This window comes from Porites lutea, chromosome 10 (genome assembly GCF_958299795.1).
Source record: "Porites lutea chromosome 10, jaPorLute2.1, whole genome shotgun sequence".
In the NCBI taxonomy this organism is placed as follows: Eukaryota; Metazoa; Cnidaria; class Anthozoa; order Scleractinia; family Poritidae; genus Porites; species Porites lutea.
The window spans coordinates 32,651,462-32,677,504 of record NC_133210.1 but is presented as its reverse complement, the minus strand read 5'-3'; the positions used below and the strand labels follow the sequence as shown (position 1 = coordinate 32,677,504).

The following is a 26,043-nucleotide window of genomic DNA, read 5'->3' as shown; positions in this document are numbered from 1 at the left end:
CGGTAAATTGTTCCAGTCGTTCAAGTATGTACACTGAATTAAAACAATTCACTTAACTACTTTAGAGAAACAAGTTTTTCGCAGCCCTGCTATGTAAAGAGACTCCACCAAAAGTGTTATGGAGCTTCCATTCTAATATTTCTAGGTAAAATTAACTTGTCTCAGTACACTGATGTAGCAAACGCACAAAAGACTAACGAAGCAAACGGTCATAATCTCTGTACAAAGCTACACAGGATATGGCTAGGATGACATCGTGCATAATCATCATTTCTAGCTGTATTCTCCAGGTGCTCATGTGGTATCCGAGCAATCGAAGCAAGTTTTTATCCCAGTCATGTATCTAATATTATGGGGTTTGAATTTCCTACGAACCCATATGTCAGTGCTATTGTGACTTCAATACTCTGTGTATTGTTCGTGTTGATGTTGTGTAGTCTTTGTTTAGGCAAGTGCGTCGATCGTTTTATAACCGCCAGTACCTAGATTGGCTTCCTTTTTATCTTACAAGACATAAAACTGTACAATTTATAGTATATTTATATGTACAATTTGCTCAATGCCATTTGCTTTAGTGAGATATTTACTTTGTTTGCCAGTACACGCCGCTGACAATGTCAGATTTGTCACCAGCCGATAGGGGAGAGGCTTCTTTAGGTCACTTGAATCTTGGACAAGACACTTGTGACGATGTAGGGTTGGAACTTCCAGTAATTGAAATAAACAAAGATCACCCGGATTCAGGACATGGAAATGAAGAGCAAAATGCCGATGATTGGTGGAATCATGTTCAGACAGTCGTTATCAATGAAGAGAACGCAAATTGTCTAGATGATATAAATAGAAAAAATTCAACTGGGTATGCTATTTACTTAATATACTCTGGAAAACGACTTGTATGCCAACAGCAGATTGAATGTCTTAGAATTAAAATTAGGAAGGAAATTTGCGGTGCCAATTTCATTCCCTGCAATTTCAACAGTGGCCGATTCATGGAAGAAGCTGCAGATAGGGAGGGTGGGTGTGATCGAGCGTCGGCAAAGAAATACACACTTGACTGTCTGTCGGTTAATTGGTGACTAGTTCCTAGGCTTAATTATTCCGCACGGCTGATACGAGAAATGCATTGACCGAGAAGGCCTGGGACGACACCGTACGGTTCAATCCATGCATGATGAAACCGTCCCCCACCCAACCCCCACCCATCCAAAATAATGACACTGACGTAAGCGTTCATCAGAAGGATGCCTTAAATGTGTGCAATTCCACAGTTTGTTTCGTCTCTATAAAATCCTTTGCAATTAAAGAACCGTTTCACCCACAACATGAGCACAGTTACTGACAGGGTATATTACTGAGGAAAATAACGCAAAATAATGACATCCGTTATATAGGTTAATATATCGGTGAAGGCACGACATAAACTAAAAACACAAATAATAATAGTGGTGATAGTGGTGGTGATTATGATGATAATGATTATCGTTTTATCATTATTAACACTGACTGGGTGAGACTGCTTCTGTTATTAAGACTTATGCACATGGTGGGTGTTATCTGCCTAAGTCGAAGGCTGCATGGATAACATCATTCAAAATATAGGATTCATTCCTAAACCTGAGGAAGCGCACATGCTTTTTTTGTACACAATCTTGAAAACCCAGTCGACATCGCTCGAGCGGCCCTTTTTACATTCTTTTCATCTTTCTAGGATATTTACTCGGATATTTCGTCCTCGCTTAAGACTCAAAACAAAACAGAGCATAGTTACCTTACAGTAATAAATGAGGCACATTTATATAGTCAGTTTTTACTTCTTAAGAAAAACTAACCTAGGGATTAAAGGCAGTATGCGATTTCTAGTTCACAGTTTTTCTTTACTCCATTAGTTGACTGTAGTTAACTGCTTTTTGTGAAAGTTTTAGCATACAAGGATTGCCTAGAAAAAGGAAGGAGTCACCTTACAACAGATTGAAACCAGAAGTAGCCATTAAAAAGGTAAGGTACTTTTTGCAGTGTACGACTTTGCCCGGTTTTTTTTTTCACGGCTTGCTGTCTTTCTGTATTATCCAAGACAGTGCTGTGCGATATTTCAACAACCTCCCCAAATCAGACATCAAAACCGCGTGCATAGAAAGAGCCACCTTTTTACGCAAATGGGAAGAACAATTTCGTAGCTCTTAGCTATCCTTCCCTGTCTTAACTATTATACATTTCATCAATTATTATTTTTTCAATTAGATCTTTTTTCTTTTTATGAGTTTTAGTCATGGTTAATTTTTATACTTAGAGTTTTCCTTAGTTATGTAGAGCCAATTTTAAGGAATGCAAATAAATCGTTATTATCACTCTATATTTTATTCTCACCAGATTCCATGTCCAGCGGAAAAAGCCAATTTTCTTTCTAAGCTTACTTTTTGGTGGTTTACGAGGTATGCCTTTACTTTCCATTATGCTCATTGTTTCATATTTCCAAAATTGTCAAGGACTCTTCGTTAATTGTAGCTCAGGCGCAAAATATACACTCCCTTCAAACTCAAGAGTATTTCTTAAACGAAAAGTGGTCGGCTGGTTTCCGATCCAATTCCTTATCTCGCAGGGCTTAACTTACGTGGCTGTGTTTTCCCGAGATTCGCAAGGTTTTCCAGTGAGACACGTATTTCTAGTCGTAGGCTTGTATTCAAAGACAGTTTTCACTTGGTCCTTTAAAACGATGACGTTAAAACAGACTGGCAAAATCCCAACTAATTCAAGTTACAATAAGTTTCCTATAATTTCGGAACTGAATATTTGCGGAACCCAACCTCTATTTTCCGTTTTGTTTCAGCGATGAATAAAATTCAAGGAAGACAGAGTGTATCAGAGTTGGTAAAATTCTGCTTGTTCCCGAGTTATTCTAACATAAATTACTTTACGATTACTTCTCATTCCTTTAGATTTGTTCTTACTGGCTCCAAGAGGACTCTCTCTGACGCTGATTTATGGGATCTGGGCGATTCATTTCAGGCCTCCAACGTGATCACTCGTGCTAAAGGATCATGGAAGCAAGAACAAACGAAATGCTTCAAGTACGAAAGCCATTGTTTTGGCATATTATCCAAGCTATTTAAGTACTACTACTACCACTACTCGGCATTTTCTATAGCACTTATAACGGTGGGGCCGAAACTGAAACAAATAATTCAAATCATGGCAGGAGGCAAGCCGCCAGCTGGCTATTCAGTGCAAGCGTGGGTGAGGATTTCAACTCGGGATTGTGACCGTGAACAAATCTAGGTGGAGATTAGGACGGAACTTGAACTCGGCGCCTCAGAATAGGTCTGTGCCGATTGTCTGACCAATTTTTGAGCTAAAAGCGAACGATTTCACAGAAAACTTTAAGTTATGCGCATTTCTTGAGCGGTTATCAACCTAAAGATATTTAGCTTGAAAGGAAAAATTTAATGCATACTTCGATCAATTATAGAAAAAAAGAATAATTCTCAGACAGCGTCCTAGATTTTATAATCGTCGCAATATGAATAATTACTTAGCTAAGAAGTATCATAGTGTTCAGGGTGCTCATACGCCACTTCCACATTTCCCATAATGCCCCTTATTTGCCCCCCAAAATTTTGCATAACCTGTTTATTTTTCAGTTCTCCTGGGTGTTACAGCCGTCCCAAGAGGAATTGAAAACAATGCTGCTATGCAAACTTTAGGGGCAAATAAGGTACATTATGGGAAATGTGGAAGTGGCGTATAGTGAACTTGGGCTACCTGTGGCTTCGCCCATATTTGCGAACACGGTAAGGTGCAAGCTATTTTTCTTGCACTATGTTAACAGTTATCGCGAAAAACTGAAAATAGCCCTTTTAATTAAAGTTTATATTTAAAATATCAAGAAATTTATGTAGCAACTTTTTGGTATTCCAATAAGCAACTTTCGGACATTTTAGGAGCACAATCTGGACAGGACTACCTCCGAATTACAAGTGCAGTGCTCTAATCGCTCAGCAACGCTGCCTCCTGTTTAAGTGTAGATTGGATCCAATAATTAGAAAATATTATCCATTTTTCACATGTAGAACAAGTTGCCATTGTACATACTTTGCATCTATTTTAATAAATTTTATTCACAGTACTCTTTGTAACTTGAAATGGGGAAAAACACTTTCTGTTGTGGATAACGAGCTATCTTTTTCTTCTAGGCAAGATGATATATTATCGTCAGGATATCCCACTTTTACACCCGAAGTTATGACGAAAGAGGGCGATCTAACCAAAGTCGAATTTTCCGGAACGCAGAGAAAACCCAATAAGAAAACACCAAGCCTTGTGAGAGCGCTCACCAAAGTATTTTGGCTCAACATTGTCCTTGCAGCCTTGTTCAAAATTGCTAATGACATTGTACAATTTGTACAGCCTCTACTGCTTGAGTAAGTAGGGTTTAACATTAGGTCGAGCCACAGTCTTTTATAGGGAATACATTTCTGGCAGTTTACTTGTTTCATTTTAACAATAAGGCAACATGGCCTCTAAAAGAATCCTCTGGTCAGTTAAAAAAAAACGTTCTAACGGTTCAGCGATGTACGTTTAGTTTCTTAGTGCTGACTGTTTTGTAAACCACAAAAGGGCTTTCTCCCTCATAAGACTTCTCTTCATTTTATTTTTTAGTGTTGTCGAGAGGGCGGTAGATCAGTTGAGAGTCATTGTGCTCATTCTTTCAGTCTGCTAATTGATTACTTTTTTTTTTCTGTTTGCAGTTTGGTAATAGAATACGTTGGAGACAAAAACAACAAAGTTGAAAGCTGGAAGGGTTTCATTTTCGCGGTAGCCATGTTTGTTACAGCTATTGTTCAGTCATTTATGCTGCAGTATTACTTTCATTATTGCTATTTGCTGGGAATGAAAGTCAAGACGGCTTTATTGGGTCTTATATATGAGAAGGTAACACAAAAACACTGCATACATACAGGTATTTCAATCTTTCTGAAATAAACCCCTCAAAGCCTAAACCTAAACCTAAAACTCGCCTTTTGCGCCATCTTAAAATACGTAGAATTAGATGTGATGCTTCTTTTACAAAGTTTAGCCTCTTTTTGTAGCCGGATAAAGAGCTATACTTCAATTTCCTGGAAAGTGAAAAAAGAAACTTCTTCGATGAGTAAATGACATCTAATTTGTACACCGTATCAGAATACAACAACTTCAACGTGCATCGACAAAGTCGCAAAAGGAACACACTATATTGTATCGGATTTAATCTCAGTTCATTATTTTATAGGCTCTTCTTCTTAACAATGCATCTCGACGCCAGTCCAGCGCGGGTGAGATGGTGAACTTAATGTCTGTTGACACGCAGCGCATTATGGACCTCGCCACCTACGTGAACATGCTCTGGTCCTCTCCACTTCAGATTTTAGTCGCCATATATTTGTTGTCCGTTTCCATGGGAATATCGATTCTTGCAGGAGTCGGTGTCTTAGTACTGATGATACCTTTGAACCTGATCGTTACCAGGCAGTCACGTGTACAACAGGTAACATGACAACGAACTTGTTGTAAGGAATAAAAAAGTCTGTCTATCCACTGGGCTTGTTATGGCTGGTTCCCATGTAGTCATCTGGATCGTTCTGATCTTTGGGAGGATTGTTAATGCACTGTACTTTGTGTATTGTCTTCTTAGGTCAATCAATTGGTAGAAAAAGACTCCCGCATCCTTATTATGAACGAGGTCCTGAGTGGTATTAAGGTAACGTGAACTGACGGCAACATAACAAGTGTGTGATTGTTAAAATGTGGACAAATAACGTTAAAAAGATGAATTTTAGAGAAGCGATAATATCACAGGGCTTATAAGAACCCTTCAGACGCTCGAACCCATTAAAACAAAAGCCAAAACGAGTTGGATGCGTGTAGGTCCATCGAACACGGCACAAGCTGCAAGAAACACGAATAGATTGGAAAGCAAAAGTTAGAAATATTTTGGACTTAGCCAGACTGATGATGATGATGACGATGATGATGATGCGACTGTTTGTGGCGCAGTTTACAGTTAGTGACGAGTTGTGGATACCGTTCTTGTAAGAATAGATCTGAATTAAAATAGCTACGTGAGATTTAAGTCACTGCCGGAGTTTTGTTACGCCCCTAATGGTTGTTTTTTTAGGTACTGAAGTTGTACGCTTGGGAAGAATCTTTTCTATCCAGAATAATGCATATAAGGAATAATGAACTACGATGCCTCAGAAATGCATCCTGCTTTAACGCTGTCATTGAATTCACTTTCACCTGCGCTCCATTCTTGGTAAGGGTTTTTTTCCTGTAATTTTTTTCAGCATTAACTCCCTCCGTAGAGTAATAGTACTGATCTATCGTATGGTTTTGATGTAGTGAAGGGGTTGGGGGTTGGGGATTGGAGGCGGTGATGGGCAACGCTTAAGATTCTATGGTTGACCTGTATCTGATCAATAACTTTGAATACCCTACCACTAACATTTATTATACAGTAGAACCCCGTTAGTACGGTCACCAATGGGCCAAAAAAAATTTGGCCGTATTAACGGGTGACTGTATTAACGAGGGTTTTTTTTTTTTACAAAAAAATGTTTGGCCGTTTTGCTCCTCGGGAGGCCAAAAAAAGTGGCCGTGATAACGAGATGACCGTATTACCGCGGTTATTAAAGAGGTAGCCGTGAGGCCGGGTTTCACTGTACGTCTGTAGATTAACTTCACAGTGGGGAAGAGAAACGGTGATGCAATTAACAAATGACATTTACTGCTCTTTACAGGTGTCCTTTGCTACATTTGGGGTTTACATTCTAACTGGAAACGAGCTAACAGCTTCCAAGGCTTTCTTAGCAATGTCGTTGTTTAACATTATTAGATTCCCATTTACCATTCTTCCTTTCGCTGTCATCAGCTTTGTACAGGTGGGTTTCAGTTACTTAATCAGGCTATATGTTAAAACGGGAAACCTTATCAATTCCTGAACGAGTTCTTGAGATGATAAAAAAAAAAATACGGTCTGGAAGATTTAGATGAATTTAAGTTGAAACTTTGTTGGGTCACATCTGGGTCACATCTGCTGGATGAGTTGATATCAAACACGAGGAAGAGTGTTGTACGTGATCTCCCACAATTATTGGAGGGTTAAGACCAGTGATGTATATATAGGATTCAATTTCCTTCCCGTCCGTCTCTTTTTCGCTTGAAAAATAATTAAGTTTTAAACGTCGTAAAATAACTGATGTCTAACTCTTAGTAGCCTGAATTTCATCCGATTACTTCGAATCGTTATTACTCCCTCAGTAATGACGTTGCCGGAGAGGAGAAAACGACTCGAAGCAATCGGATGAAATTCAGGCTAAACTCTTAGTTGCAGAACAGTAAAAACACAAGACTGTTTTAGATTTACGTTTTTTCTATACATAATTAGTACTGAAGTCATCTGCCTGACCCATCGAATGATTTAGTTTGCTTTTTCCAATGAACTAATGTATTTGCAATCTTGTAATATTTTTTTACATTTCAGGCACTTGTATCGATAAAACGTATCACAGAATTTCTGAACCTCGAGGAAGTGAATTCTGGGAGCGTTCAGAAGACTATGCCCTCAGCGAGTTAGTAACCGTTCTCCATTTCTTCTTTGTTTAAGTCTTTTATTAACTTAATCTTTTTCTTACTAAGTAATATTTTTTCCAATAGAAAAAGGATTAGCTATTCACGTGAAAAATGGGCTTTTCAGCTGGGATAAAGATGAGATGCCTATCCTCGAAAAGTAAGAACTCATTTTCTCAAACTAATAACCGTCAAGTCAGACATGAAGTTAAATCACTTTTCCCTTAAATTTAGTTTGATTTCGGCATTTGTTTAGTATTTTTAACGCTTTTTGGTGCACGAGGATGGCATTTACCCATAAAAGTTTTTAGACAGGCTGTAACTATCGATTGTAACAATCTTTCTAGCATCAATCTGGACATTCCTGTGGGGTCTCTTGTAGCAGTTGTTGGTCCTGTAGGAAGTGGAAAATCTTCTTTGTTGTCTGCATTCCTCGGGGAAACAGAAAAACTGGAAGGAGTGGCTGCTATGGAGGTCAGAATATTAAACAGCGTTTAAAAAAATGAAATTTTGTTTTATTTATAAGTAGCTTTATCATCTTTTGAGAGATATTTTCCACTAAATTTTGATTCTCTCTTAAAGTGTGTTTTCGATTGTTCTCTTTTTCATCTAGAGTTGGTGTGGTAACCGCAGTTCAATAACGTTTTTTTAGAGTGATTTTTTGTTGAGATTTATGAGTATTGTTGAAAGTGGCCCAGTCACTTATCCAAATTACCATCCAAGACCTCCAACACAGAAGTTATATAATTTTTATATCATGATATATTATTTACAGGGTTCTGTGGCTTATGTTTCTCAACAAGTGTGGATGCAAAATTCCACCTTAAGAAACAACATAACGTTTGGCAAACCTTTTAACTCACGTATGTACCAGAAAGTGATTGACTCTTGTGCTCTTGAGGCAGATTTAGAGATTGTTCCTGGTGGTGACATGACAGAGATCGGAGAAAGAGTAAGAATAAAATCATTCTTTTAAGTTGTTCTTTGTAGTTGTACGAATAATATTTACTGTCCTGAGAACAATGTTGACTTAACAAACCTTTTTGCTCTTTTTTGGTCTCCAGCTTCATTGTTATTTTATGTATTAAAATACGTACATACATATACTTTATTGAGCATACCTAAAAAAGGCTTTTCAACATGAAAATAAAAATAAATTAAATGGATGAATAAATTAATAATTTAATTAATTAATCTGAAAAACCATGTACAGCAATAACTAAAAAGTAAATATGTACAAACGTCATCATCATCTAACCTAGTCCATGTTAGAAATCGGTTCATTGATTAGACATCTCTAAAAATTCTAGTATTTATGATTTCCGTTGAGTCGTTACTTTTAAGTAACGACTCAACGCGCCTTTTATTACCGTGGTGTGAAAATATGGAATAATTCTACAAGATGGAATATATTGAGGCCATCTCTATATCTTCTCTGTCTATCATTTTAATAGTAACTTTATTGAAACCACCACTAGTTAAGCTGTTAATTCTGAATCTGTAATCATTTATTAATGACTAAGTCTTCTGATTCAGACTAGAATTCCACTCCAGAATAAATGTTATTGAGGCTTAAAGAAAAAATAGCGCATCAATTACTCCAAATGACGGCAATATTGGTCGAGTCAGTAAAGTGTAAAAAAAGGGTTAGCATTAATCGAATCGATAGAAAGACGCTAAAATCTAATTAATGACATAAAAGTTGCTACGTGAAAGATACAACACCTATTTTGGAAGGGAAATTTTTCCATGGAGACATTAGCCGTTGGGAGCAAACATTTATTACACCAAAATATTGCCAGGTGCGTCAAGGTTATACGTATCAATCATCTTTTCAAAATCAAAGTCAAACTTTTGAGTACTACATCAATATATAGTAGAAACCGTATGATGTGTTGCTTATCAATCTCTTCTGTTCAGGGTATTAACCTTAGTGGAGGACAAAGACAGCGTATCAGCCTGGCACGTGCTGTGTATTCTAACGCTGATATCTACTTGTTTGATGATCCCCTCAGTGCTGTGGACTCACAAGTGGGAAAACATATCTTTGATCACGTTATCGGTCCTAGGGGGACTCTACGAAATAAGGTTTGCTTTGCTAATTTTACTCCCTTTTTCTTCTACCTTTTATCTTCATTGCCGGGCAATTTTATGATATCAATGTAGCTCATACAGTACTTTGTTTGCATGCTGGAACGACTTATTTAAAATGGATAAATTTCATCGATGGCTCTACCTATATTCAAAGTATGTCTTAACCTTAAGTCGACTAACCCGTCGGGTCCATTTCAACTGGTCCTTCGAAACAGTAAAAGTACGTTTATTTCTCTTACGACGTCATAATTCATCAAGACGGCCATCTTGATTAGTGTACCATTTTTAAAATTCACCGGTGTGGAAACAAAATCTATAAAAACCAATCAGACTAAATTCTGTAATCAGTTTTTGTTAATTGTACGATTGTAGTTAAAATTTAAACGGTCATTGCTCATGCGGACAATTGGGAATTCAGTGGTACTAGTCGCGCTAAGGACTATAAAGGGATTAGTTGTGGGCCTGTATTAGTTTGACTGTTAGCAATGTTTTTGAAGCTGTAGGAGTTAAAATTCTACCAGTTTACAGTGTGTCCCAAAAGTTCGTTTCTTTCATGCACTATATAACTTTTGATCAAAACTTTATTTTACATGAAATTTCAAGAAGATGTTTATTTCTCAATCGAGTACATGTATTCAGAATTTCAGTAACGGGCATGCAGTATATTTATATTTTTTTTTATCGCATTCTGTAGCCGTTGCGACATGAAGTGGGATACAGCATGTAGACCCACAGATGATCTATTTGTTGAGCTTTTTTATCACCTGGTGCGCAGGAGCTAGTCCAACCTCCAAACATTATTTGTTTAGTTCAGGCAGCTAAAAAAATATATTTGGAACATTCATCCATAAAATATAATCATCCCGGCCCCCTTCCACAGCAAGGCTCTTGTACTTCTATATAAATTTGTGACGAGCTACGAGTTACTTGGCAGACTAAGCAGAGGATTTTTTTTTTGCCATCTCAGGGGCCTCTAATTTTAAACATTTTGAACAGCTTTTCATGACCCTTCCTGGACTTGGCTTGCTAACGATGTGAGAACTTCCGCGTCGAATCTCCTATTTTGTATCTAGCCTTCTTTAAAACTATTTTAGCTGCTTTATTCAGGACTTTTGGTCTTCCCCTTCGTTTCGTGCCTTTAAAACCTTCATTTCTCCATGATCATTTTACCACACAACATTCGGATTTTTCCAGTTTTTAGCAGTTTCTACAACAGATAAGACAATAAATCGAAGCATACATGCTTATAATCTCATGTAGCTGAACGTTTTTGCGTTAAGGGGGTTTAACTTTCCTGATATTCACAAAAATCAAGGAAGGAGTTCGAGCAATTCGGGCTCTAAAATACAAAAAAAATGTGGCTGGTAAATATACTCGCGCATGCGCAGCTTTAGCGCGGAAGTACACAAATCGAATATTCCAGTCAAAGGATGGCACAACAAGTGTGAAAATAGTGAATTAGATTGAAAGACACAACTTTTGTTCAAATAATTGGCTTACCAAACCCAATTGTACTGAAATACAGACTTATAAAGAAGAGGAACTAACTTTTGGGACACACTGTATTTCTGTGCCTCCTGTCTGAATTGTGTCCCATATTTTTGTTTTAATTTTTCACCAGACACGTGTCCTGGTTACTCACAACATCAGCTTCCTTCCTCAAGTTGATCGAATTATTGTCCTTAAAGGAGGAACAATCTCAGAGGTACAAATATTGCCTTTAAACCTTATTTATTATCTAATTAACCATTGAAGGGTGATGTTCGCATTTCGTTAATGACTAAACTCTTTCTTTAGGAAGGTACATACAAAGAGCTCTTATCAAGTGATGGGGAATTTGCTGATTTCGTTAACTTATTCACCGCCAGGCAACAACAGCAAGAGCAAGGTAACTTCGTCTACTAGTGATGTCTTACATGTCTAAAGCGATTACTATTGTTAATGTAAACTTATTTCAAGTCTAATCCGACACTATCGCCCAGCAAACTGATCCAGCATTTACAAACAACAAGTTGGGCAAAAATGTTGGCGCCGTTTCAACACCTAAAAGTTTTCCAAGGTCAAGATTTGACCATTTCGCAGATAACGTACATATATCTCATTTTTCTTTGCAGAGGAGCGTCGAGTGAGAGGTTACACTTTTTTGGAAAAAATCGAAGAATCAGAAAATGAAGAAGAAATAAACACCGAGGACAATATAACAAAGGATCCGGCAGGTAAAAAGCTTAGACCAGCATGTTTCTGCAATAGTGCTCTGATTCAACGCACAACTTTACCAGTTTACAGTACTAATTAAAAGAAAAGTGCACATGTCCGCTTCAGACAGATAAACCATCTTATCGGTATATGTATTTTCAGACGATGGTCGTAAACGATCCGAGGGACCCCAAGAAAGATTGACAAAATTCGAGGAGGGCCTTGAGTTATCCAGAGTGAGACTGAGATCAACAACTTTACCTTCTAAATGGGAGACAAACAAGAACGAAGCCAGCAGGAAAACGTCTGTCCCTGGTACATTATGTCATAGCACTCAGATCACAACTGTTTTCTTTCTTAGAGTTACTTTAATTTGTAGCTTTTCACTTGTAAAACGTATCTGCCTTGTACCCTTTAAATCCGACGTAACTTTTAAACGAAAGGAATAAGACAAAGTGTCTTTACGTATTTTCCATTTGTCTTTATGCAGATAAAGGTTTAGATCGTCATCGATCGCGAACAACGTTAGCACCGACGCCCCAAATGGAATTCACAGACGGGGGATATGGACTGCGACTTTGGTCTTCACAGAATACCACTCAAAACAACCATGTCCAAAGAATGAGGAAAATCAGCGACGTACGAGGCGTATCTCCGCGAATGAGATCAGACACGGTTTTTTCCACTATGAGTTTTCTAGAAACTGAAAGTATGGAATTTATTAAAAGAGCAAGAGCTGAAAGTCTTCTTTCGGTGATAACCTCTGATAGTGGAAACGTCAACTTTTGTGCCTCTTCCCAGCGTTATGATACTTTGGCCGACATGATGACAACAAAGGAAGAAGCAGAAATCGGCGGGGTAAGGATTTGTTAAATTTTTCAAGGTCAAACCTCAGCAATTAATACACAAACCAAAAGGTTTCATTCCTGAAGAAATGACACTGGTGTTGTCGCACTGATCTCCAAAATGTATTTCTGTTAACAGGTAAAACTGACTGTATTTTGGCGTTACTTCAAATCTATGTCAGTTTGTCTCTTTGGAGCCTTTTTTCTTTGCTTACTGTTCGCCGAATGTTGGTCAGTGGCAGCACGCATGTGGCTTGCGCACTGGAGCAGCACATCAACCGAGGCCAACTCGACATCACAACAACCGCATGAGCTTGGAATATACGGTGGGCTTGGCTTGTCTCAGGCAGTATTTGTTCTACTAGCGTGTTTCATGCAAGCTTTTGGCTCAGTCATGGCATCTCGTAGTCTTCACAACGGATTGCTTACTAACATTCTTCACTCCCCCATGACGTTTTTTGAGTCTAATCCTCTTGGAAGGATCATTAATCGTTTTTCTAAAGACATGGAAATGGTAGATGATCTTGTTCCAAGAACATTGATCACATTTCTTCGGAGCATCTTAGAGTTGTCTGCAGTGTTGTTTATTATTAGTTATGTCACTCCACTTTTCTTATCCGTCATTCTTCCACTGGGAATCCTCTACACGCTTATTCAGGTAAGAGTCTTATTACGTATATGGAAACAATGCGTTGCATGCTGGACAACTAAAAGGTAAAGGCGACCTCCAACGTCATAAAGGCATTACTGGGGATCAGATTGCATTATTATTTAAGAACTAACAATAAAAATAATACCATCTACAGACTATGAAGCCCCGCATGAATACGTTAGATAGTCTGATAGCTAACATGGCTTAATTGTTTTAGCGAATATTTATGGCAACTGCTCGTCAGTTGAGAAGAATGGAATCAGTGAAGAGATCACCTATCTACAGTCACTTCTTTGAAACTTTGAATGGCGTTAGTACCATCAGAGCTTACTCACAAGAACAGCGCTTCATACAGGAGAACTTCGCCAAAGTGGATGAAAATCAAATGGCTTATTATCCCTACTGCATTTCTGATAGGTGAGGTTGTCATGTCAGTTTTAAGAGTTTGACCCAATTTAAAATTATGACAATAAAACACCACTATGTATGATGTATTACCTACACTATCACTGGCATCTTTGGTATAATGACCAGCATTTTTTTCATTTTTCATGAACCAATGATTCAGAGAGACACCTTTTGTTACCGAGACAGTTACCGAACAACCGTAGGGTAAAACGAAATAAGATGACTAGAAAATTCTCATATAAGGCGTGGCACTTAGTTTCCATTAGATAAAGTCAAGTTCATATCGTTTCATGAACAAAGAGTGTCATAAATTTGAAAAGTTTCCAGACGTTTCGGCCTTACACCTCCTTAAAGAGACAACGTTGCCTTAATGTATGACTAGTTTCCCGTTGAAGACAACGGCGACAAGAAATCGTTCATCATACGTCATTTTGCGGGAAAACCAGTGTTGGCGTTGCGAAATGTAGGCTGCTGTTTTCTCAGGCGTAGTCTCCATGCTGGTGAATTATGTTTCATTGCATTCTTTGTTTCATTAATATGACATGTAGGTCGTTTTTGAAAATATGACTGATTCACTTATGAGTGTTGTTCACTCTATTACTTGTCTTACTTTATGGAACTAAGTGGAATTATGATGTTTGATTTGTGCTCTGTTGTTGTATTTTTGTTGGTTTTCATCTCATTATTAGGTGGCTTCAGTTACGGTTAGAGTTTATTGGAAGTTGTGTGATTCTTTTTGCTGCACTTTTCGCCGTGATCAGTCGAGATAAGATTGATAGCGGTATGGCTGGATTGTCTATAGTGTACGCTCTACAGGTAAGAAATCCATCTGACTTTGAGATCGTAATATATTTACCTTACTGTGAAATACGTTTTAAAAACAGTTAAGGTAGAAGAGCCACCAAAAGGTTGAGTCACAAAGTTTCACTATAGCTTAGTTACAAAATCCACGGTATTTTGGGTTTAAGTGCTCCGCAGTTTCAGTCTTTCCCTATACGTAAAATCCCACCCTAAACTCCTATCAAATGAAATAAGTGTAGGACTCTTACAGCCGTTTACGGCCATTTGCATAGTAGATCGATGATAAGTTGTGACTGATATTGCACTTTTGACTTCGTGTACTTAAGATGATCAAGAAATATTCATCGCTTTCTTGTGCGTGTTTCAGATTACAGTTAATCTTAACTCCATGGTTCGTAGACGAAGCCAGCTGGAATCTAGCATTGTTTCTGTGGAGCGTGTTAAAGAATATTCTGAGACTCCTACAGAGGTTGGTACACATTTTAAATGAATCAATGAACTGACTAGGTAAAATGCAGTATTACAGCCTGTTAATGTAGATATACACTAAGAAAATGATGACATGCTTTGTCCAATGCTCGTACATGTTGGTCACTTCATTTCTCATTTCTTTACCGAGCTTGAAATTTACAATCTTTCTTTATTTATCACACGCATGACAATTTCGACATTGCCGATCTTAGCAGTACGCAAGACGCATGTCATATATGAACCTTGTATACGGCCCAACTCGCTACGAGTCCTTCGTATAGCAGAGGTCAGAGCGTCTGACCGGTGTACGGAAGGTCACTGCGTCTCAATTCCTGTCGGGGACTCAGAGTTTTTCTTTGTCCAATGCTCCTGACATGTTGATCATATCATTTCTCATTTCTTCACCGAGCTTAAAATTTACCATTTTTCTTTCATTTTTGAGGATGATATTCCTTTAAAGTGAGAGCTACCTTGTAGCAGTGATGCTAGTACAGTACAACACAGTACAGTTAAAATGCTCCAGACGGTAAACCTGTTACCTTGGAGTTGCAGTGGCGACTACACGGTCGACCAGTGCAGCGAAACCACTCTTATCTTGTTTAGACCTCTTTGCCTCCTCAATGGAGAAATTTAATAATTTAGCGATATTTATCCAAGGTTCCGGTTTGTATGGTCGCCTAGACTTCGCAAACAGCTTCTTCCTTATCAGCGTAGTGTTTGGACAGCGGCAAAGACGTCGTATTACTTTTCAGACCAACAGCATTTCTGCTGCTGCCATTTTAGGCGTTTTGTTTTTCTGCTTGTCTTCTTTTGGCGTAAGCTATTTGAGCAACTCATTTATGACTTGCTCAGAGGCGTCTGCCGTAAAGAGGTTTAAAAAATAACGTTTTAAGTGCTAATCCAAACCCTGACTGTAACCACCGGAATTTAACCCAGGATCTCTGCCATGATCTTTATCGGGAGTTTTAGAACCTTTTACTGTGCCTAATGGAAAAAATCAACCTCTTTAAATTTCCGAACGCGGCAGACCATGGATATTCTATAACACATGAGCGTGTTTTAATTTCAGGCCGCGTGGAGTATTCCAGACATTCGTCCACCGAACGACTGGCCTCAAAGTGGAAGCATCGTCTTTCAAGACTTTGATCTAAAATACAGACAGGGATGTCCACTTGTACTAAAAAATGTTAACTGTATCATTCATCCGGGGGAAAAGGTTAGCTTCATCCGCTCGTCCTGTTCGCATAAAATCTTAATCCTATTGTTGAAAGTGCTTGACAGGTTGTTTGGAAACCTTCCTTGAGCTTTGTTTCCTTAGTAATTAATCTTTTCTTGTACTTGTTTTTGTTCAATCATATTCTTTATTGTAACTATTCTTTAAAGCCATTCTAAGATCGAGAATGTACTGTTAGAGAGTGCTCACAGAAACTGATCAGTTTATTTTCTACTGTTTTGCCTCTTTTTAGATCGGTATTGTGGGGCGAACAGGAGCTGGAAAATCAACTTTAACTCAAGCCTTATTTCGTATCTTGGAGCGAGCTGGTGGCAAAATCGTTATTGACCAACTCGACATCGCGACAATTGGGCTGCACGATCTTCGTCAACGACTCACCATTATTCCACAGGTCAGTTTGCTTACGCATGCGTGCGGCTTAGCCTGAGTAGGTAGTGACGCTAACAGCAAGTCATGGCAACTTTTAAAACAAACCAGAAACGACTTTAATTGCATAAAAAGGTTGATATCTTACCAGGATAGATGAACTGAGAGTTTTATGGATGTGAGTCGCTTAGTGACAGCTCTACTTCTTGATGTGGTGTTATACGTCATTACGCACTTGAAATTCAATTCTGTTTTTTCCCTTAATAATCTATTTTTTTTCCCTTGGCCCACAAGAGCTTTATGTCCACATTCCAACTTGACCTCAGAAGAAACGGCGAAAGGGTCATTTAACTTTTAACTATCACGAATTGTTTCCGCACAGGATCCCGTGTTGTTTTCTGGGACTCTTCGGCTTAATCTGGATCCATTCAGCAAACACACAGATGAGGAACTGTGGCAGGCAATTGAAGCAAGTCACCTTAAAGACCTCGCATCAGAAACAGAGAATGGGTTACAGTTCCCCATCATTGAAGGTGGAGACAATCTAAGGTGACAAACAAATCTCAGCATACAATCTCTCCGTTTTTTTAAACAAACTGGTGTTTTTAATGACATTATATTGAATACAAAACCCCACGGAGGATGACCTCAGTTATGTAATGGCATTGCAGACACACTTTATGCATCCCAGTGATAAACAATTGCCTCATGGTACTCGTAAAAGAAGCAGTTACATAGCCGGTCTGTCCCTATCAAATATAAGAATATGTTACACATTCATCTTGTCCAGAAAGATGAATACCATTTGATATTGTTATAAAACTAAATACAAATCACAAAGGAGTGACTCTTAAAAAAGGTATACCTAATTTTCACCTTCACGATTTTGTGTTGAAAGTTGTTCTGAATGCATGAAGACTTTGAAGTTGTTTTCGCAAGTCATCTGCGGCATAATCGTTATTTATCCAAATGTATGACTGACTGATGTTTTTTTAACTTTCAGTGTGGGTCAGCGACAGTTGGTGTGTTTGGCAAGAGCTCTTCTACGTAAAGGAAAAATTCTGGTCCTTGATGAAGCCACATCCGCGGTTGACATGGAAACCGACGATCTCATTCAGCAGACAATTCGGCGGGAGTTCGCTGACCGTACCGTGTTTACAATTGCTCACAGGCTCAACACCATCATGGACTATACCAGGTAAATGCAGTTGTTGTTCATATGTGATTTTTGATGACAGGAGAATGTCGCTGTGCGAGAAATATTTCAGCTACTATAAAACTTCGCGAGCTTATCCGTTATTTTAATCTTGAAAACGTGAATGGATAGTTCCATTGTTTGCTTTTGTTAGTGTGGCGGCTGCCCTGAAATTTATGCCAAGTTGATAGTTTCCTAGCTCTTATTTTATTTGATGACATATTTTGATTTGTATTTCCAGAATTATGGTTCTTGACAAAGGATTTGTGGTAGAATTCGACACACCCATTAATCTGCTGGCTCAAAAAGGAATTTTTTACAGCATGGCACAGGAGGCAGGGATTGCTTGAATCTTTTGACGGCAAAGGAAAGCGTTGAGACTCTTAAGAAATAACGACACCTAACATATAATATTTTCTTTTTTTCCAGAGGCTTTCTAATTCTTCTTTTCATTTTCTGGTGACCCGCCCAACCGACAAACCATTTCGATGACTGGTCTTTGTTAACTTTGCTGAAATAAGTTTAAGCCAAAGCTTAAGAGCAAGTCATATTATTATTAAATTGCTGTAATTTGTGGTTTGTAAGTTAGAAAAAATGTATTGCAGGGTAAAGATAGAACATCTGTTAAAAAACATGTAACACATCTGTAACATCTAAAATAAGCTATAAGCTTGTGCAAAGTGGTTCAATAAAAATTATTTTGTTATTGTCATTATCATTTTTACTGATTTTCAGGCTATTCTTTTTCCATTTTACCTGCCTGACTAACAGGGCATTGATTTTCGTTGGTTTAATAATTTCAACAACACTTCAAAATTCTTGCTATTTGGAGACCAATCCGGTTACCATTGAACTGGTTAATAATTTAATGATTATTAAATTGTTTATCAGCTTACCACTCTTACCAACTACTTTTAAAATTTGAGCAGTACATAAATAACGAACACATGCCAATTGACAAAGTAGATATAAGTGAGCCTGTATTGGGATGCAAGATTGTCTTAACCAGCTAGCGTTGACCAAATATGGAAGACGTTTGTGATCTCCGATAAAATGACGTCAGTAGTAAAGGCTATTGCCACAAAAAGGGGACGACAACCGAGAAGCTATTAGGACGAGGTTACGGATGACAACGCAATAAGAAGAATATCGCTCTATATCCTGAATTTGCTGAGCAACAGGTAAATGTAGACGGGAACCTAACATCAATTGAGGTAAACATGTTTGAAAGGAAGAATTTTTGAAATAATAATAATAATAATGATGATGATAATAGTAATAAAGAAAAGAATCTTTATTACAAAACCTCAATTAAAATCCTATTTACAATCAACCTGCTGTTACAAAAAATCTAATTAATTCATCAAAAACACTATCTACAATTCCATCCGTTACAAAAGAAACCCCTCGTCCTTCATTAGAGAACAAAAACAATCCTATATATTATAAGTGAAGATAGAAAAAACTATTCATTTACAAATTCTAAAAAATAGAAGTAACTTAACCTTACATAAAAGAAGAGGAAATAGATATAATTAATAATAAAAGTTCAAAATTCTATAAAATTAAGAATTCCATCATGCAGAGATATTAAGATCCTGCAATCGAATTATAATAATGACGGCTAAACCAGTGTCCATAAAAAGCCCTAAGTATAAAAGCATATAGACACGTATTTCAGATATCCGCACTAGCGACATTTATTTTACAGTCTAATAATAATAATAATAATAATAATAATAATAATATTGGATTTTCCTTTCGTATGATTTGAAGAATTATACATATCTCTGAGGGTGTTATCCAGTAAGGCCGAATCATACTTAGTCTCATCCAATAATTTCTAATTAATCATTGTTAAGTTAATATATGAATATTCGTCACTCAAGATTTTTATTCAGCCTTCGTGTAATGCGCGCATTGTTTGTAGCCGAAATGATAAACCAGTGTGTTCTGTCAGGGCCACGTGAATCTATTTCACGTGTATTGTAAAGACTAAGTAGCCTGCTTATTGTGCCTACTTAGCGTAATGTACAATGGACATGTGAATCCTTTCCACGCTTTCAGTTCTGATCATGAATATTAATTTAGTCAGTTACAAAAAAATCATTGAGGGAGCTTCCTACTAGTACTTTTCTATTTTTACTTTCCTTTTCATTTTAGGCTAAATTAAGAACGAATCCTTCTTACCATTTTCTTGACTGTATTGTGGACATTTTAGGACGTGAGGTAGTACATACCTAAAGCTGGTAGTGTCTTTTAAAGTAAAAGGTGTGCCTTTTTGTTCTTTGTTAACGTTAATCCTTTAAATTTCCTTTTTCTTTGGTACTTCTAGACAGTTATTTCACATAGATTTACTTAAATGCTAAAATGTTTGGAAATTGCAATGGTTAATTAAAAAGTGTTATAGGATAGGGTTTCTTTACAATGGCAGATAAGGAAAACGTCACACTTTCACTCGAAGATAAAACCAACATAGAATCTCAAGGTAACGTAAACCATGCATGGAAGTGAGGACAGTGCAGCTGAGCTCACAAAACGATGACACGGAGTTGTCAGAGTTTGAAGAAAAAAGCGACCTGCAAGAGACGGAAGATGATAAACAAGAGCAATTAGTCGAGTGGGGGAATTATGTGAATTCATTGATCAAAAATGACGAGGCGGGTGAAGCTGAAAACTATAATAACAATGTCAGAATTGGAACAAAGTAAGATGGTTGTTAATGGTATGCATTATTATTTTACAACAAAAGGGCTCAGTCATAACTTTCCTATGTACTCCCTTCTTACTGAAATAGTGACCAAGACTTCATCAAAGGAGTTAAGTCCCCTGTCCAGAATTCAAAAGAAGAAAACAAGGATAAAAAAGTAAAATTTGTTTCTTCATTTTCATGAGAAAACGTTAACCCTTAACATTTGTTCGTTTGTTAAATTAATCCTTGACCATAATTCTAATCTGGGTACAGTTCCTAATCATTGAAGGTGGAGGCATTCTAAGGTGACTAACAAATGGAGTATTCAATTTGTTGTTGTTGTTGTTTTGATCATATCATATTGATCCCTTCAAGTCCATGATCGACTGACATATTATTTATGTTTTAGCGTGGGTCAGCGGCAGCTTGTATGTTTAGCAAAAGCGCTTCCCTATAAGGGAAAAATCCTGATCCTCAATGAAGCCACCCGGCTCCGCGGTTGACATGGAAACCGATGAGCTAATTCAGCAGACGATTCGGCGGGAGTGCGCTGACCGTACACTTGCTTACAATTGCTCACAGGCTCAACATCATCATGGACTATACCAGGTAAAACTTTTGAACGGTAGTAAATAGAGTACTTGACGGTAGAAATGTTTCCAATTGATTAAACCGCCGTGCTTTTTATAACCGTTGAGTGTATAAAACAGTGTAATGACAACAAGGTAGATCTGCATGTTAAAGCCAGAATTAAAACAGCGCCGAACAGAGGCGGATCCAGGGGGAGGGTTGAGGGGGTTTTCAAACTTGTCTGGCTACCCATGTCTATCCCTTTTTCAAACCAAAAATAATATTATAAGTCATAATCTAAGTTCCAGTTCAATCGATCATTACAAGAAGACTATAGCTTTTGCTCTTCTTGGCTCCTTTATCATCTAAATGCAAGATCGATTTTCTGAAGAAGATCGCCACGCCCGCCATCTGCTTTGTGTCGTGCCATCGATTATAGTAAATAGTGCAATGAAGCTAGATGATGAAGTAGAAGGCATGCTATTCTGGAAGAAAGACAATTTCTCAATAGGCCACTTCCGAGTTCCAAAAACCCTCACTTTCCAAACGAGGCCAAGTGCACAACCTTTCTTGTGAAAATGAGTTATATTTGCACGAGAATGAAAAATTATTTCCATATCAAAGGCTGAGCACTTAACCTCGTTTTGATACAGAGGCCCGTGGGAACTCGGAAATGGCCTATTCCCTCGGAAGTGAGGTACGTAGATGGAAAACACTCTGGCAGTCAACAGATAGGGAGTTTCCAAACAACCTGCACCCTACCGATCACAAGCGCAGTATCTGAGCCGTCGTTCTCACTGATAAAATGAATCAAGACCTGCTCTAGGTCAACAACGCTTGAAGAGCGATTCTCTGATCTCGCAGTAGATCGCCATGTACTACTCCCAGTGATTAGAGGAAGATGAGATATGCTAGCAAGCCTTCATAAAGGCTCATCCAAAAAAGCTCTTTCATGTCAGTCTGTTTGATTGAATAGGCGGGCAAAAAAAAGAGACAAACAACTATCGGTGTTGCACTGTACTCGTAGTCCTTAATAATAGTGTCTCAAATTTGACAAATTTATACCTCTGAAATCAAAATGTCGAAAATCTACGTATTCAAACATTACCCTCCAACTCTCCCCTCCCCCATTCCTTTGGCCCTGGGGTGTTTGCCTTGAACTCTCATACTTACAACCCCCTCTTTGAAAAAATCCTATATCCCCCCCTGCGGAGTAGGTTGTCATTATCTTAAGTGTGAAAACAAATAAAGAGAAACAAAGCCGGAATGTAGTCTGATCTAATTTATTAGACGTTATGTTAAGCCTTTCTTGTAAGAATTGCCAAGGAACCAAGAGTAATGTCTCAGAAGCCATGCGCATAAGTAAATTACTGCAAGAAATACTAACCCAGAGCTCAAAGCAAAAATGGAGTAGTATTGCAGCCGATATCCCGGAAAGACTCGGCCATAGGTTCTAGTCCTTAGTGACGACATGGGAACTCGGAACTCCTTTTTTCTGATCTTCTGATCTTTTTTTATCTCAAACATTATTACTCTAGCTACATTTTGTCTGTTCACACGTGCTTTTCCAATCACAATACAATACAATACAATAGATTAATTTCATAGCTATTTCATATTATAAGTGGAAAATGCGCTTTTTAGGGTACCTCCATACAGGTATTTACTTCAGGAAGCCAATATAAAGTCATTAACGATGGCATATTCTAGTTCTTTCCGCTGAATATTGGTGCAATTATAATTGAGAATTAAAATTAACTTTTGAACTAATGGCCGGTGTGCTTCTTGAATTTTCAAAACGTGTGACATTCTGTGAATTAGACGTACTCGTGACGTTCTTGTACTCCCACAATTCACTGTAGGAGTTGAAAACTGGACAAACACTTTTTCTGGTGAAAAAATGGATTAATAATGACATCTCGTGCACAAATTGAACGATGTTAAGTTTGACATCAGCCGACTTTCACAGTTAATAAACACTTCTGTTTTGTAGTCTGTAAGGAGGTAGATCTGTATTCCGAGTTATTTGAACATAGGCATTAAACCGACTAAGCCATATATGAACTTCCTATTTCTTCAATCGTGCACAGGTATATATACAGTTCATTAAGGTAGCATTCAGAGAGTATACAACACAATATCTTTAACCTCGCCGGAAAACGATGCGAAATAGAAGCACAACTATAAGCATACTTACCAAAACGTTTGCCGTATATTGCCCACCTTGCATGTAGGACACATCACAGATTGTTATTAAAAAGTTCAAGGATTTTTCCGGCCATCTGTATAATAAGACAAGGGCTTTTTAACATGGACGTTCAAACTACCTATATGCAAATTAATCCATCTCAGATTTCCGAAGGTAAGTTTTTATTTATTTAAAATCTGGCTTGTAACAGATTTCGCCGGGAGATTTCGTCTCTGTCCCGCATCCTTCAATGAGACGTATAGCGAGCAATAGCAGCGCAGAAATTGTAAAAGTATCATGACATAAATGTATTGTAACTTTTCAACCTTTGTTAAAGGCGGCTAAATAGTAAATCAACGAAATCGGAATTCAAAAAATAAATAAAAGTTGCTGTCGCTGTTGAGGATCAAGCCGGTAGTCTCTCGGAAGGTATTCTTTGCACGAATCTTCCCTTCAGCTTCATTCATTCCGTAGCGTGACAGAACACCGTGACAGGTAAAGTGTCATGCGCGAAAGTCACACCGGTGCGCATCCACGGACTCTTGCTGTGAGACTTGTCAGAAACGCTTTTGGCACAGGGAGATAAACTAATGGTTGTAAAATACAAGAAAAGCCTTATTTCTCTCGACAAAATATTGTTTTTGTCAACTTTTTAGGAGGAACATATCTGTCGCTATTTTCAAAGGTAGCGCAAGCTCGAAATATAGGCGTCGGCGACCATCGACATTGATGCATAACAATTTGTATGGAAAAAAACCTGTCGTTTCCGTAACCTACGAAAATGGCAGGATTTCAATAAAAAACAGCTTACCTTACATAAAATATGTGTTACGTCTCTCCTGGGTGTTCCATGGGCCGATTTATGGCCGTTCTATGGGTTGTACAGTAAACAGTTTTCTCCCTATATAAGGGTGTTACGTAACAATGCCAATGTTCGCCAATGCTCATATTCGACCTTGGTAGACCTGTGCCATTCGCAGCTTTTTTGTTGTATGAATTAGAGCGTATGTCGCTTTCAAAGCTTGTAAGGAACTCCATTGGCGTGAATATTAGCTGAATAAACTGGTGGTATGAACTATAGAGATCCAGAATGTGGCCACTGTGGACGAGTGAAGCGTACGACTTTGCACGCAGAGGTAACGACGTGTTAACTGTAGATAATAGGAAACGATCGATCATGTTCTTGAACGGTTCTTATAATTTTTACAACAACTGGTTGACTGGAGTAACGCGTCAAGTATTTGAGCATAGTATTAAAGGATTTGGATAAAGCGTTCCAAGCATGAAATTAAGAGAGAGATGTTGTTGTTGCCATTTGAAGGACCTTGAAGGTGTTTGTTGTTCCTGTATTTTTGAAGATTTAAAGTTTTGGTATTTTTCACCAAACTGCCAAGTTTCATAGCTTTTGCGAATAGTACGAATATTAAAGTTTAAGTTTTGCGCCCTGGCCTAAAGTATTATTTTGTAGCCTGATGATCACTGCCGTTATTCAGCTGGTAACGCAACGTGTTCTTGCGTGACGCCTCTTTCAGGAAAAATTGATGAAGAAGAGTGCCTGACAGACAGTGGGGGTAGGACATCATCCTTTCCATCAGACTCAGCACAGGATAAATTTGCTAGGGTAAATATTTTCTCAAAACAGGACAACTGGTAATGTCAGCACAGCTTTATGTCCTTTATTGGCTTTCAATTTTTGTTTTTAGAAAATAATAATAAAACATTTTTTAAAACAAGCTATAGGTAGGTCTACAAAAGTTTATTTGCATCTGGACTAGTAACCAGCAGGTTATAGATTCGACTTCTACTGGGAGAACTCGGGCTTTTTTTTTCAGAGCCGCCTACGTCACTAACTGAAAAATCATCTTTCTTGTGTACTCACCAGGCTAAAAATTTACCATCATATCTCTATCATTTTGCATAAGCATAAATCAACATTCTTGTCCCAGCAGTATGCCAGATGGTCACACAAGTCTCTTGTAGCTTAGCAAATGCCAGGTTCAAATTGACAGCTGTTTTGTTCAGCCATAATTTAACTGTCGAGGCTAAACCTGCATTGAAACAGTTATTTATATGAAGTTATAAACATTCAGTCTACATATTTTGTACTTTTTATAGGAGCCATGCCCGGAAGATAAGGCAATATGCTTATCAAGAATCACTTTTTGGTGGCTAAACTGGTAACATTAACTGCATTGCTTTCTATCAATACAGTTCAATGATATTTAATTCTTTTGTAGTTTTTGTAGTTCTTCTTTTTGACTCCTTAGATCTTCAAATCACCCCCCCTCCCCCCCTCAGAAAGTACATGTACCCTGCAGTGCACTCTATCTTCCGGGAAAGAATTTTTTTATGGCTGTTATCATAAAAAAAATTCAAATGCATCCAAGGGTATATTATGAACTACTTTAACGACCAGCTACCAGTTGGCTTGCTAACTCAGTTGATTAGAGGGCTGTACCAGTATCACACAGGTCAGGGTCTGAGGCTTTCTTTTTGCAATTGCTTAAGGTGCATCTTTCAAGGTGACGACCTTCTTTTCATTTATATGGTATGCAATATATTAGTCAAAAACCACTTCTGAATTAATGAGTAAACTGACCTGCCTTCCATACCGGGAGTTTGTGTGGTTTCCAGGGAGACTTTTGGAAGAGTAGGCTTTTTAGATCAGTTACTGGATAAATAGGAATATTTCTTATAAATATTTCATATACTTCACTTTATTAGGATAA

General features: G+C 37.9%; 1 protein-coding gene across 1 annotated transcript; it reads left to right on the top strand.

Moving 5' to 3' along the window:
* The first annotated feature begins 4,239 nt into the window (after window positions 1-4,239).
* LOC140949768 (ATP-binding cassette sub-family C member 3-like) lies at window positions 4,240-18,317 on the top strand. The gene is made up of 24 exons (XM_073398906.1): window positions 4,240-4,418; window positions 4,746-4,929; window positions 5,267-5,521; window positions 5,669-5,734; window positions 6,152-6,289; window positions 6,774-6,914; window positions 7,517-7,604; window positions 7,690-7,762; window positions 7,950-8,076; window positions 8,378-8,554; window positions 9,523-9,690; window positions 11,318-11,401; window positions 11,494-11,584; window positions 11,811-11,912; window positions 12,383-12,750; window positions 12,877-13,395; window positions 13,607-13,806; window positions 14,487-14,613; window positions 14,966-15,067; window positions 16,139-16,285; window positions 16,536-16,694; window positions 17,052-17,218; window positions 17,673-17,867; window positions 18,106-18,317. The coding sequence occupies exons 1-24, from the start codon at window positions 4,240-4,242 to the stop codon at window positions 18,212-18,214; spliced, it is 3,966 nt and encodes a 1,321-aa protein (XP_073255007.1). The 3' UTR covers window positions 18,215-18,317.
* The last annotated feature ends 7,726 nt before the right edge of the window (window positions 18,318-26,043 follow it).